This window comes from Onthophagus taurus, chromosome 3 (assembly GCF_036711975.1).
Source record: "Onthophagus taurus isolate NC chromosome 3, IU_Otau_3.0, whole genome shotgun sequence".
Classification (NCBI taxonomy): domain Eukaryota; kingdom Metazoa; phylum Arthropoda; class Insecta; order Coleoptera; family Scarabaeidae; genus Onthophagus; species Onthophagus taurus.
The window spans coordinates 14,871,205-14,884,420 of NC_091968.1; the positions used below are offsets into that span (position 1 = coordinate 14,871,205).

The 13,216-nt window shown below is 37.7% G+C and overlaps 1 protein-coding gene across 1 annotated transcript; it reads right to left on the bottom strand.

The window, feature by feature from the left end:
• Window positions 1-7,232: 7,232 nt before the first annotated feature.
• Window positions 7,233-12,169, bottom strand: LOC111416682 (uncharacterized). Its single transcript, XM_071195216.1, has 3 exons — window positions 11,871-12,169; window positions 7,611-10,547; window positions 7,233-7,413 (listed from the first exon to the last, which is right to left on the bottom strand). The coding sequence occupies exons 1-3, from the start codon at window positions 12,167-12,169 to the stop codon at window positions 7,233-7,235; spliced, it is 3,417 nt and encodes a 1,138-aa protein (XP_071051317.1).
• Between the last annotated feature and the right edge of the window lie 1,047 nt (window positions 12,170-13,216).

The following is a 13,216-nucleotide window of genomic DNA, read 5'->3' on the forward strand; positions in this document are numbered from 1 at the left end:
TGGTGCGGGACAATTCCGAACACGGTGATTTGTGGCTCCACAGTTAAAACACTGGCCATTAAACGAAGATACCGTTGCCACTCCAGGAGAACTCACATTGTTCACCTCATCAATCCGACTTACTTCGACGTAGGCTAAATCCGTTTCTAAGGTTTTTGTCCTTCGTCGAGGAGGTATAAAATCCTCCACAGACCGACGGCTCTCCTCAAGTTGCCTACCCAATACACGCAATTCCTCAACGGTTCTAATGGAACGCAAGGCCAAGTGATTCTGGAAGTAAGGGAGTACGTTCCGACGGATAATCTTGACCTTAGCATCCTCAGAAATGGTACATGACAAGCGCGCGAACAATGCCGTCATGGTAGCGACATAAATTCCAATGGGTTCCGACTCGCCCTGAGTACGTAACTTAATCTCATCGAGCAATTTCTCATCATAATTTGCAGGTTGGAATTCCTCACGAAGCAATCTCTCCAATTGATTCCAGGTACCTACGGATGTTCTAATCGACCTGTACCATGTAAGTGCTGGACCCTCAAATAAATCTAAGGCCGATGTAAGAATTTGATCACACGTGACACCACGAGCAACTGATAGTTCCGCTACTCTTTCCAAGAATGCTGCAACTGACGTACCAGGTCTACCCGAAAATTTTAAATCCCATTTATAAACAGGCACGCTCTTCTGCATCACTCTAAGGGGAGTAGGCTGCAAATTGGGCAAAGGGGATGAAGCAGCAGGAGGACAACCAGGAGCACCCGAAATATCCAAGGCCTGCCTCAGACTCGTCTCGATAACCTCCAGATCGGCAGGTCTCGTAGTAGCACCTAACCTAGCTTGAAATCTTTCCTTCAAAGCCATCGCCTCCGTACAGAATCTAGCCCTATCATCAGACAACTCATCCATACGCTGTATACGACTCAAAACATGCCACAATTTACTCTCCGTCTTTTTAGCATCTTTAGCTGTAAATTTATCCACCAAAGCTGTAACCTCGACCAATTTTGCGGTGATAGCCACCGAATCTTCCTCACTTGTATATGGATAATCAGGATACGATGAAACTCCTTCCAACTTCTCCCTCTGTAAAACCTCCGTCAATTTTTTCCGCATCTCCTCAACCGAACCTACAGGATAACCCCTTGCAATCAACTCATACTGGAGTTCCTCCTTAATCAAATAATTTACAGTCACACGAAGAGCCATAACGATAGATAAGGAATAATATTAAGTTGGAAGTTTTCCGCTTCGATAATAGGTGGCGCGACAAGCTCTAACCCCAAACACGCAATAACACCGGTTCTAGTCAGATGGTGGTAAGACACAAAATAAGACACAAGATGGTTCAAAAAAAAAAAAATGACCCCCCTATTAAAATAACAGGCCCCACGTTGGGCGCCAAAATTTTGTGACGACTTTTCAACTAAACGACAACAACACAATCGAACCCCTTTAAAAAAATACAGATCTGCAACACCTCGGCTTCCCAGTGAAGATGGGGTGGGTTTGAATTTATAAGGCGCCACGCAGTTTCAGTTGCAGATCGCTCTAACTGCGAAGAGGGCTGGAAAGGAAAAGGTTCGACAACACCAACATATAACAAAACACAAAGAAATCGCAGAATCATATACCATATAAAAACAAATTTATTAAAGGGAAAAAAAAATATGGTAAAACAAAATATCAAGTATATAAGTAGTAAATAAAATAACGAAAATTGTTCAAAAAAAAATAGTATCCCGAATAATTAGGGGCAGTAAAAAGCAAAATGAAACAAAAAAAAAGGTAATCAAAAAAATAAAAAAATTGAACCAAGTATTGACCGCGACACGTTCCCGAATGACACGAGCGCTCGATCAGGTGAACGAAAAAGGAAAACAAAATCGAAATCAAAACCGAAATTAATAACACCCCTAATAAATCCGATAACTTTACAAGAAAATTAATTAATGAAATTAAAAAAAAATAATGACAAAAGGAAAAAAAAAAATAAATAATAAAGAACTGGTTTAAAGTGAAATGAACCAGTGAAGTTAACAAAAAAATTAAATGGTAAGTACAAAAGAAAATCTTACTTTATAAAAAAATACAAAATTATCTAACCACACTGATATTTTTTTCTTCTGTATAAAAAAAGGAAAATTCTGACCTTTATTCCAGACTCTTTTGAACGACGGTTGATGACTTCACGATGACAACAATTATACGTAGATACAGCAACGAAATCCAGCAAACCTCCTTTGGAAACACTTGTTCGATGGTAAGTACAGGAAACTTGGGTTATGTGGATTCTAATTTACTTCTTTATTCCAGGTTGTACTTGTTTCCGGGATGGGAGATTTCCCAAGATCTTATATAACGAATAAGGCTCTATGTAAAGAGGTGTCTTTGCAAAGAACAAAAAAAAAAAACCTAACGTGTAAAAAAAGAAAAAAACTGTAAATATGTAAATAGATAATTAGGCAAGAATGTAGGGGTGGATGATTTTATGTAGCGTGAAAGGAGTTTAAATGAATTTAGGTTTAAGTTAGTATTAAGCCAAAATTAAAGAAAATGTAAAAAGAAAAACCTACCTCAAGGTGGTATGAGGTTTTAACCAGTAAAATGAATAATCTTTGTAAAAAAATGTGCAATAAATCCGGTGAAACCGTAATCGTTGAATAATTTCCAAACGAAAAATTAAAGGATTAATTAACTCAGATCCCGATAAATACGGATATAAATCGATCCAAAATTCTACACAGAATTATACCAAAATGTCGACTTAAAATTCTTGTTAACCATCCAAACACTACAAAGGCTGGTTTCAAAAAGAGGAAGAGTAAAATCGTGCACGGGTATTCATTCCCCAAAATTTTATCCAAAAAACTTGCTCTCAAATCGCGCGGTATCAAAAATTCAAAACCACTCCCTCCCTCTATTATTGAAAGTATGAACTTAAAAAAAAAATGCAGACAAAAATTTTAATGCAAAAATGAAGAAGAGAAAAAGAAAAGTTTTAAGGTTAAGATTTATTGTGTGATTGTAATGAAGGTAATGAAAAAGAAAAAGGCGTTTAGAATGAGCGGAAGGAAAGGATTTAAGAAAAGTGATGAAAAGAAAAGGATTTTTAAGTGTTTCCAAGTTCGGCTTGCTGTAAAAGAAAACAACAACAAAAATTATAACAAGGTAAATAAACAAAATGGTATATAATTCCCCGACTTCTGAACAATTACAGACAAATCACAATAACACAAAACCGGATGTTACATATGGTTCAACATGTCATTTGGCTCCTAAATATCACAAATATGGTCAGCAGAATTATCGGAACCAAAAGTGATAGAAAGTTCAAACATGGCTCAGAACGGCGTATAACGTCATAATATCACGTTTTGGGCACATTTTGTTTTTTATCTCCAACTTGCTCCAACATGTCATTTGGCGCCTGAATAACACAAATATGGTCAGCAGAATTATCGGAACCAAAAGTGATAGAAAGTTCAAACATGGGTCAGAACGGCGTATAACGTCATAATACCACGTTTTGGGCACATTTTATTTTTTATCTCCAACATGGTTCAACATGTCATTTGGCGCCTGAATAACACAAATATGGTCAGTAGAATTATCGGAACCAAAAGTGATAGAAAGTTCAAACATGGCTCAGAGCGGCGTATAACGTCATAATATAACGTTTTGGGCACATTTTGTTTTCTATCTCCAACATGCTCCAATATGTCATTTGGCGCCTGAATATCACATATATGGTCAACAGAATTACCGGAACCAAAAGTGATAGAAAGTTCAAACATGTCTCAGAACGGCGTATAACGTCATAATACCACGTTTTGGGCACATTTTGTTTTTTATCTCCAACATGGTTCAACATGTCATTTGGCTCCTAAATATCACAAATATGGTCAGCAGAATTATCGGAACCAAAAGTGATAGAAAGTTCAAACATTGCTCAGAACGGCGTATAACGTCATAATATCTCGTTTTGGGCACATTTTGTTTTTTATCTCCAACATGCTCCAATGTGACATTTGGCATCTGAATATCACAAATATGGTCAACAGAATTATCGGAACCAAAAGTGATAGAAAGTTCAAACATGTCTCAGAACGGCGTATAACGTCATAATATCTCGTTTTGGGCACATTTTGTTTTTTATCTCCAACATGCTCCAATGTGACATTTGGCGCCTGAATATCACAAATATGGTCAACAGAATTATCGGAACCAAAGGTGATAGAAAGTTCAAACATGTCTCAGAACGTCGTATAACGTCATAATATCACGTTTTGGGCACATTTTGTTTTTTATCTCCAACATGCTCCAATGTGACATTTGGCATCTGAATATCACATATATGGTCGACAGAATTACCGGAACCAAAAGTGATAGAAAGTTCAAACATGGCTCAGAACGGCGTATAACGTCATAATATAACGTTTTGGGCACATTTTGTTTTTTATCTCCAACATGCTCCAATGTGACATTTGGCATCTGAATATCACATATATGGTCGACTGAATTACCGGAACCAAAAGTGATAGAAAGTTCAAACATGTCTCAGAACGTCGTATAACGTCATAATATCACGTTTTGGGCACATTTTGTTTTTTATCTCCAACATGCTCCAATGTGACATTTGGCATCTGAATATCACATGTATGGTCGACAGAATTACCGGAACCAAAAGTGATAGAAAGTTCAAACATGGCTCAGAACGGCGTATAACGTCATAATATCACGTTTTGGGCACATTTTGTTTTTTATCTCCAACATGCTCCAATGTGACATTTGGCATCTGAATATCACATATATGGTCGACAGAATTACCGGAACCAAAAGTGATAGAAAGTTCAAACATGTCTCAGAACGGCGTATAACGTCATAATATCACGCTTTGGGCACATTTTGTTTTTTATCTCCAACTTGCTCCAACATGTCATTTGGCGCCTGAATAACACAAATATGGTCAGCAGAATTATCGGAACCAAAAGTGATAGAAAGTTCAAACATGGTTCAGAACGGCGTATAACGTCATAATATCACGTTTTAGGCATATTTTGTTTTTTATCTCCAACATGCTCCAAGATGTCATTTGGCGCCTGAATATCACAAATATGGTCAACAGAATTATCGGAACCAAAAGTGATAGAAAGTTCAAACATGGCTCAGAACGGCGTATAACGTCATAATATCACGTTTTGGGCACATTTTATTTTTTATCTCCAACATGGTTCAACATGTCATTTGGCATCTGAATATCACATATATGGTCAGCAGAATTATCGGAACCAAAAGTGATAGAAAGTTCAAACATGGCTCAGAACGGCGTATAACGTCATAATACCACGTTTTGGGCACATTTTATTTTTCATCTCCAACATGGTTCAACATGTCATTTGGCGCCTGAATAACACAAATATGGTCAGCAGAATTATCGGAACCAAAAGTGATAGAAAGTTCAAACATGGCTCAGAACGGCGTATAACGTCATAATATCACGTTTTGGGCACATTTTGTTTTTTATCTCCGACTTGCTCCAACATGTTATTTGGCGCCTGAATATCACAAATATGGTCAGCAGAATTATCGGAACCAAAAGTGATAGAAAGTTCAAACATGGCTCAGAACGGCGTATAACGTCATAATATCACGTTTTGGGCACATTTTGTTTTTTATCTCCAACATGGTACATCATGTCATTTGGCGCCTGAATAACACAAATATGGTCAGCAGAATTATCGGAACCAAAAGTGATAGAAAGTTCAAACATGGCTCAGAACGGCGTATAACGTCATAATATCACGTTTTGGGCACATTTTGTTTTTTATCTCCAACATGCTCCAATGTGACATTTGGCATCTGAATATCACATGTATGGTCGACAGAATTACCGGAATCAAAAGTGATAGAAAGTTCAAACATGTCTCAGAACGGCGTATAACTTCATAATATCACGTTTTGGGCACATTTTGTTTTTTATCTCCAACATGCTCCAATGTGACGTTTGGCATCTGTATATCACATATATGGTCGACAGAATTACCGGAACCAAAAGTGATAGAAAGTTCAAACATGTCTCAGAACGGCGAATAACGTCATAATATCACGTTTTGGGCACATTTTGTTTTTTATCTCCAACAATGTGACATTTGGCATCTGAATATCACATATATGGTCGACAGAATTACCGGAACCAAAAGTGATAGAAAGTTCAAACATGTCTCAGAACGGCGTATAACGTCATAATATCACGTTTTGGGCACATTTTGTTTTTTATCTCCAACATGCTCCAAGATGTCATTTGGCGCCTGAATATCACAAATATGGTCAACAGAATTACCGGAACCAAATGTGATAGAAAGTTCAAACATGGCTCAGAACGGCGTATAACGTCATAATATCACGTTTTGGGCACATTTTGTTTTTTATCTCCAACAATGTGACATTTGGCATCTGAATATCACATATATGGTCGACAGAATTACCGGAACCAAAAGTGATAGAAAGTTCAAACATGTCTCAGAACGGCGTATAACGTCATAATATCACGTTTTGGGCACATTTTGTTTTTTATTTCCAACATGCTCCAAGATGTCATTTGGCGCCTGAATATCACAAATATGGTCAACAGAATTGTCGGAACCAAAAGTGTTCGCTCGATAAAAAATCGGGAACGAAAAGAGGAAGGTGCTGAATTCGGTGAAATAATAAGAAATAAATGATCTTACTTTTACCTTTGTTGTTGTTCTTGTGGTTTTAATTTTAATATACACTATAGAAGTAATTTATAAATTATTGTAATAATTACAATATATAACGATGTTTATCGCCCGACAGTCAAACGATAAGAGTGATTGTTCGGTTTTTTTAAAAGGTATCGGGGGTAACGGTGCACGCGCATGACCCAACTCAAATCATACCGGCGCGGGGCGGACAAGCTCCCCCTGTGAGCGTGCGTGAACATTTTCCACCCACCAAAAAAAATAGTACAAATATATATTTTTTTTTACAGGTAAGTAAAATAATATAACAAAAAATGAATAAATTTTGAATATAATTAAAATAATAATTTTTTTCTTTTTTAGGTTGGCAGCGGAAGGGGACAGATATTAGCCACCGGCCTTGTAAATTGACTGTTATGGGTTCGAACGGTAACAACTCTGACGACGCCGTCTTTACCGGGGTGAGTTTTATCTATTCGAGCGAGAGACCACTGTGTAGGAGGCTTCTGATCATTCTTCAGGACTACCAAATCTCCCACACGTAAATTCGGAAGGCCCAAATTCCATTTTTGACGTTGCTGGAGTGTATGAAGATATTCGTTCTTCCATCGGCCCCAAAAGTCCTGTACCATCCGTTGCAACAGTTGCCACCTGGTAAGACGATTCAACTTTAAGTGAGAAAGGTCCGGGTCTGGAATAGTCGAATTTAAAGGTTCTAGACAAAGAAAATGAAATGGTGTAAGAGGCTGATAGTCATTCGGGTCAGAACTGATAGCTGTTAATGGACGTGAATTTAATACAGCTTCAATCTGTGTGAGTATAGTAAATAATTCTTCAAAAGTGAGAATCTGATCCCCAATTACTCGGTTTAGGTGCGTCTTGACAGACTTTACTCCGGCCTCGACCAAACCATTAAAATGTGGCGCTGATGGGGGGTTGAATTGCCAATTAAGACCCAATTTAACCTTTGCTGTATTCGCCATCTCTTCCAATCTACGATTTGCCCCCACAAAATTGGTGCCATTGTCGCTAAATATGAGCTCACAGCGACCCCGTCTTGACACAAAACGTCTCAGGGAGGCAATGAAAGCCTCTGTGGACATATCCGATACCAATTCGAGATGGATGGCCTTGGTTGCCGAGCAGACGAATATGCACACGTAGCCTTTAACGGAAATGGTTCCCCGGCATCGTCTCATGGATATAAGAAATGGTCCAGCGTAATCTATTCCAACAACCGAAAAGGCTTTAAGTGCTGAAACTCGGTATTTTGGTAAGTCCGCCATTATTGGAGCATAAGAACGTGGTTTGGCTCTAAAACATTTAATACACTTTGATAATACTCGATATATTACCTTTCTCGCAGAAACAATCCAAAACTGTTGTAAAAGAAGGCAATGTAAAGTACGAAGTCCTGGATGTAAAAATGACTGATGGGTTTTTTCAATTATCATTTCGCTCAATCGGGAGTCACTTGGAAGTAACAAAGGATGTTTCTGTTCAAATGGCATGTCCGAATTCTTCAAGCGTCCACCCACCCTCATCAATCCATCTCGGTCAATAAATAGAGCCAGCTTATGGAATGGTTTTTTAGGTAATTGATTTTTTAAGATGGCTTGATATACATCCGGAAAGTGTTGATGTTGTACATGTTTTATAATTGAATAGAGAGCACTCTGAAGTTCAATAGGAGATAATAATATGGAATAAGATGATCTTTTTCGTTGAATTTGAGTAATAAACCGCCTCATGTAGGCAATGATACGTTTAACCTTTGACAAGGAAGAAAATTTGGTAAGTAAATGATCAAAAAATGACAGTTGTGTTTCAGTAGAATTAACTGTAATCGTTCTTTTTTCTTTAAGGATATCTTCTTGAATAAAATTACGAATTGGATTGGCAGGCCAATTGTTGCTGTCGTCAATCAACCAAGATGGACCCTTCCACCATAAATCAAATGTTGACAATTGACCAGGATAAAATCCCCGCGAGCCACAATCAGCAGGATTTTCGAGAGACGGAACATATCTCCATGACTCCGACGGAACAATTTCTTGAATATGACTGACGCGATTTGCGATGAACACTTTCCATGTACAAGGTTCGGAATTAATCCAATTTAGCACTACCTGAGAGTCTGTCCAAGCAGTAACAGAATCTATTTTTATTGTAGGTGATAGATATTCAAGAACATTCTTAACCAGATCGGCTAAAAGAGTAGCTCCGCAGAGCTCAAGGCGAGGAACCGATATGACTTTCAATGGGGCTACGCGGGATTTGGCACAAACAAAGGAAGTGCTGACAACTTGAGAGGAATATTGGCTACGCAAATACGCCACTGCACAGTAGCCCACCTGAGAAGCATCGCAAAAGACGTGAAGTTGAAGAGAACTAGAATTGTCTGGGATCATTAATCGAGGTAAACGAATTACAGATAATAGTTCCAATTGAGATTTAAATTTATTCCAATTTGAGGCCATCAATGAAGGGGCGATTTCATCCCAATCGCTTTTTATTTGCCACAATTGTTGAATAAAATGTTTGGCCTTCAATGTACAGGGAGTTAAAAAGCCAAGCGGGTCATAAATCCGTGCCACATCAGAAAGGATGTTTCTTTTTGTGCAACTTGACGTTCTAGCTGAATATGAATATCTAAACTCATCTGTACAGGGATCCCATTGGAGACCCAAAACCTTTATATAATTGATTTCGTCGTAGTCCAGCGAAATAGGTTGTTGGACATCGGACTCAGAAACCAGATTTAGAATTTCAGGGCAGTTACTGGCCCATTTACGGAGTTCAAACTTCCCCTTTTTTAATAAAGCTATTAATTCTTCTTGTAAATTTAGTGCTTCTTCTATTGTTGGACTACTAACTACAATATCATCAACATAAATATTATGTTTTAGGGCTTTGGACGCTCTCGGAAATTCCTGATGATAGATGTCTGATAATTCTACAAGTGTTCTGAGGGCAAGAAAAGGAGCTGAGGAGATGCCATAAGTTACCGTATTAAGCACATACTCTTGTATTGGATTGTCTGGAGAGAATCGCCACAGAATTCTTTGAAAGTCCCTTTGCATTGGAGATATAAGGATCTGTCTGTACATCTGCTTTATATCGCAGGTAAATGCGAAAGGATAACATCGGAACAACAATAAAATTTGACTAATGTCCTGTTGTAGTTTAGGTCCTACATGAAGGAGATCATTTAAAGATTTTCCATTGGACGTTGACATAGAAGCGTCGAAAACAACTCGAAACTTTGTAGAAGGACTGTCAGTGCGCATGACACAATGATGGGGAATATAATAAGCTTCTGATAACGGCGTTTTAGGGGGCGGCACAGCAGACATATGACCAGACTCCAAATAATCTTTCATGAATTGTACGTACTCTTTACGCATTAAGGAATTTTTTGAAAGACGAAACTCTAAGGAGGTAAGACGTTTTACTGCAATTTGATAAGAGTGACCTAAAACTTGTTTATCATTTTTAAAGGGTAATGACACGACAAAGCGTCCAGAAACAGTACGCTTATAATTTTCCACAAAATGACGTTCGCATTGTTTTTCATCTGTGGTTAAGGAAGCTTCTTTGGGAATTGATTCTAATTCCCAAAAGCGTTGAATTGAATGATCGAGAGATGATTCCGTTGTCGATAAGCATGTAGCTATGGAAGTTCCAGAAGAGGAACTTGAACGTCCCATCACGATCCACCCGAAGACGGAATCAACGGCAACCGGATCACTAGATTCCCCAAGTACACGCCCACCAGTGAGTATCTTCGGGACCAATTCTGCACCCAATAATAAATCGATTTGTCTTACATTGGAATTATGTTCCATAGGGAATTTTAATCCCTTTAAATGACTATGAGACCTTATAATGGATGATAATGACGGTTGATCAGAGCAGATGTTGGGTGTTATGATAGCATTAAATTCAAAGGAGGGTGTTTGTGATTGACAAGGTTGGATGAAACAGTTAACCGAACCTTTGTTACAAATGGATGTCATTGAATTAAGACCTTTAATTTCTAGAGAAGAATTAAAGGTACGAGGGAGACGAAGCTTCTTAGATAACCTGTCAGTTATGAAATTTGACATGCTACCCGAGTCAATTAAGGCTCTAACGGGATGCAACTTTCCGAATTTGTCTCTGATATGCAAAAATGCGATAGGCAAAATGACATAAGAATTCGTTTCATTAATTGAGTTATGTTTCAGATTACAATCAGTGGTGCCAACATGAACAGGGGAACTCTTTTGAGATTCAAAGTGCAATAACGAATGGTGGTGTTGTTGACATACACGACAACGGTGAGAAGAGGGACAATTTTGGGTAGAATGCTTTGAATTAAGGCAGTTTCTACAAAGATTGTGTTGTCGAGCAAGAGCCAGACGCTCAGATGGTGATTTTGAGTTAAATGATGAACAGCGATAAATAGAATGATTATCGGAGCATAAAATGCATTTAGATGTTGATGAATTGTCTTCAAAGTTTAAACTCATTACGGTCTTTCCACGAATGTTTGACAGGGGCCTTTGACGATTGAGAGATGTTTTATCTTGAGAAGTAAGTAAAACAGATTCAAAAGCCTTTGATTGGTTTTCTAAAAATGTCATAAGTTGTTTGTAGGTGGGTATTTCATAAGACGTGTGTTCTCCTTCAAACTTAGTTTTGGTAGATTGATTAAGTTTCTGAAGTAATAAATTGAATAATAAAAAATCCCACTCATCTACAGGAAAACCAAGGGTCCGAAAACCCTCTACATTCTCGCTGAATGTGTCAATTAATAGACGATAAAATTTAGAAGACTCTTCGGAAACAGCCTTAATACTCAGAATTTCGTTAAAATACAGAGTGGCCAAGTGGCGTTTATTTTGATAACGCCCTTTAAGTGTATTGTAGGCGATTATGTAATTATCATTTGTGGCCGGAAGCCCTTTCAACAAATTAAAAGGCTCACCTTTCAGGGACGTAATTAAATATTGATGTTTTGCCACGGGAGAGAGAGAAGAATTATCATGGACCATACTGCTAAACAAATCAAAGAATGTAGGCCAATTCTTAAGATTGCCATCAAAAATTGGTAATATTAATTTATTAAGTTTTGGCGTTACAATAGACGAGGCTGACTCTGACAGTTTTTGAGAAACTAGATTTAATTTGTGCACGAGGGCTTTGATGGTGTAAAAATTAATGTCAGCTTCTTTACGAATTTGATCGTGAGTTTCAAAGTCTTCATCGGTTATCAGACCGATGATTTGATTGTGTAGTAATTTGAATTCTTTGTAGATCTCCTCAGAGTCTTGGGCTCTTTGAAGAAAAATATCATGTTCAAAAGGATCATCGGGAAGATCACGACCAGCTATCATCGATTCCGAAAGGCGGCTTAAAAGAGTGTTACGACGCAAGATCAGTTTATCGAGTTTCTTTGACATCGTTAACGAGAAAAAAAAAAATAAAAAATAAGAGTGGCACAGAAAAAATGAAAAGGATAATCCCCTTTTTCTAGAAAAGATAGTAATAAAATAAAAAGTAGATGATTCCAAAACTAAATGGATTCTATAGAAAGAAAATGATTCCACCTGGAATATGACAAAAAGGAAAATAAAATTAATTCTGATGAAAATCAAGAAAATAGGATGGATGATTCCAAAGGGAATATCGGCAAAAATAAATAAAATGAAAACGTGTGTAGAAAAATGGAACGGAATTAATAAAATTTTGAAAAATAAAGAAAATCCAGTTTTTATCTTCTTGTTTACTCCCCAAGAGACCAAATGTGAACCATGTGGTTCGGATCGAAATGGCTGAAAGGAATGAAAAAAGAAGTAACGTGGATAATTGTAGTGGAAAAATCTCGAACAGCGGCGTCGTACGTCCGGATCACCTAATTCTAATACGATAAAAAATCGTATCACCAGAAGGCCCACTAACGTACGCTGGCGGAAGAAGCTGAACAAGAACCTAAGAATAAACGGAATAAGAATCCGGCTCGAAGGACCAATGTTCGCTCGATAAAAAATCGGGAACGAAAAGAGGAAGGTGCTGAATTCGGTGAAATAATAAGAAATAAATGATCTTACTTTTACCTTTGTTGTTGTTCTTGTGGTTTTAATTTTAATATACACTATAGAAGTAATTTATAAATTATTGTAATAATTACAATATATAACGATGTTTATCGCCCGACAGTCAAACGATAAGAGTGATTGTTCGGTTTTTTTAAAAGGTATCGGGGGTAACGGTGCACGCGCATGACCCAACTCAAATCATACCGGCGCGGGGCGGACAAGCTCCCCCTGTGAGCGTGCGTGATAGAAAGTTCAAACATGTCTCAGAACGGCGTATAACGTCATAATATAACGTTTTGGGCACATTTTGTTTTTTATCTCCAACATGCTCCAATATGTCATTTAGCCCCTGAATATCACAAATATGGTGAACAGAATTATCGGAACCAAAAGTGATAGAAAGTTCAAACA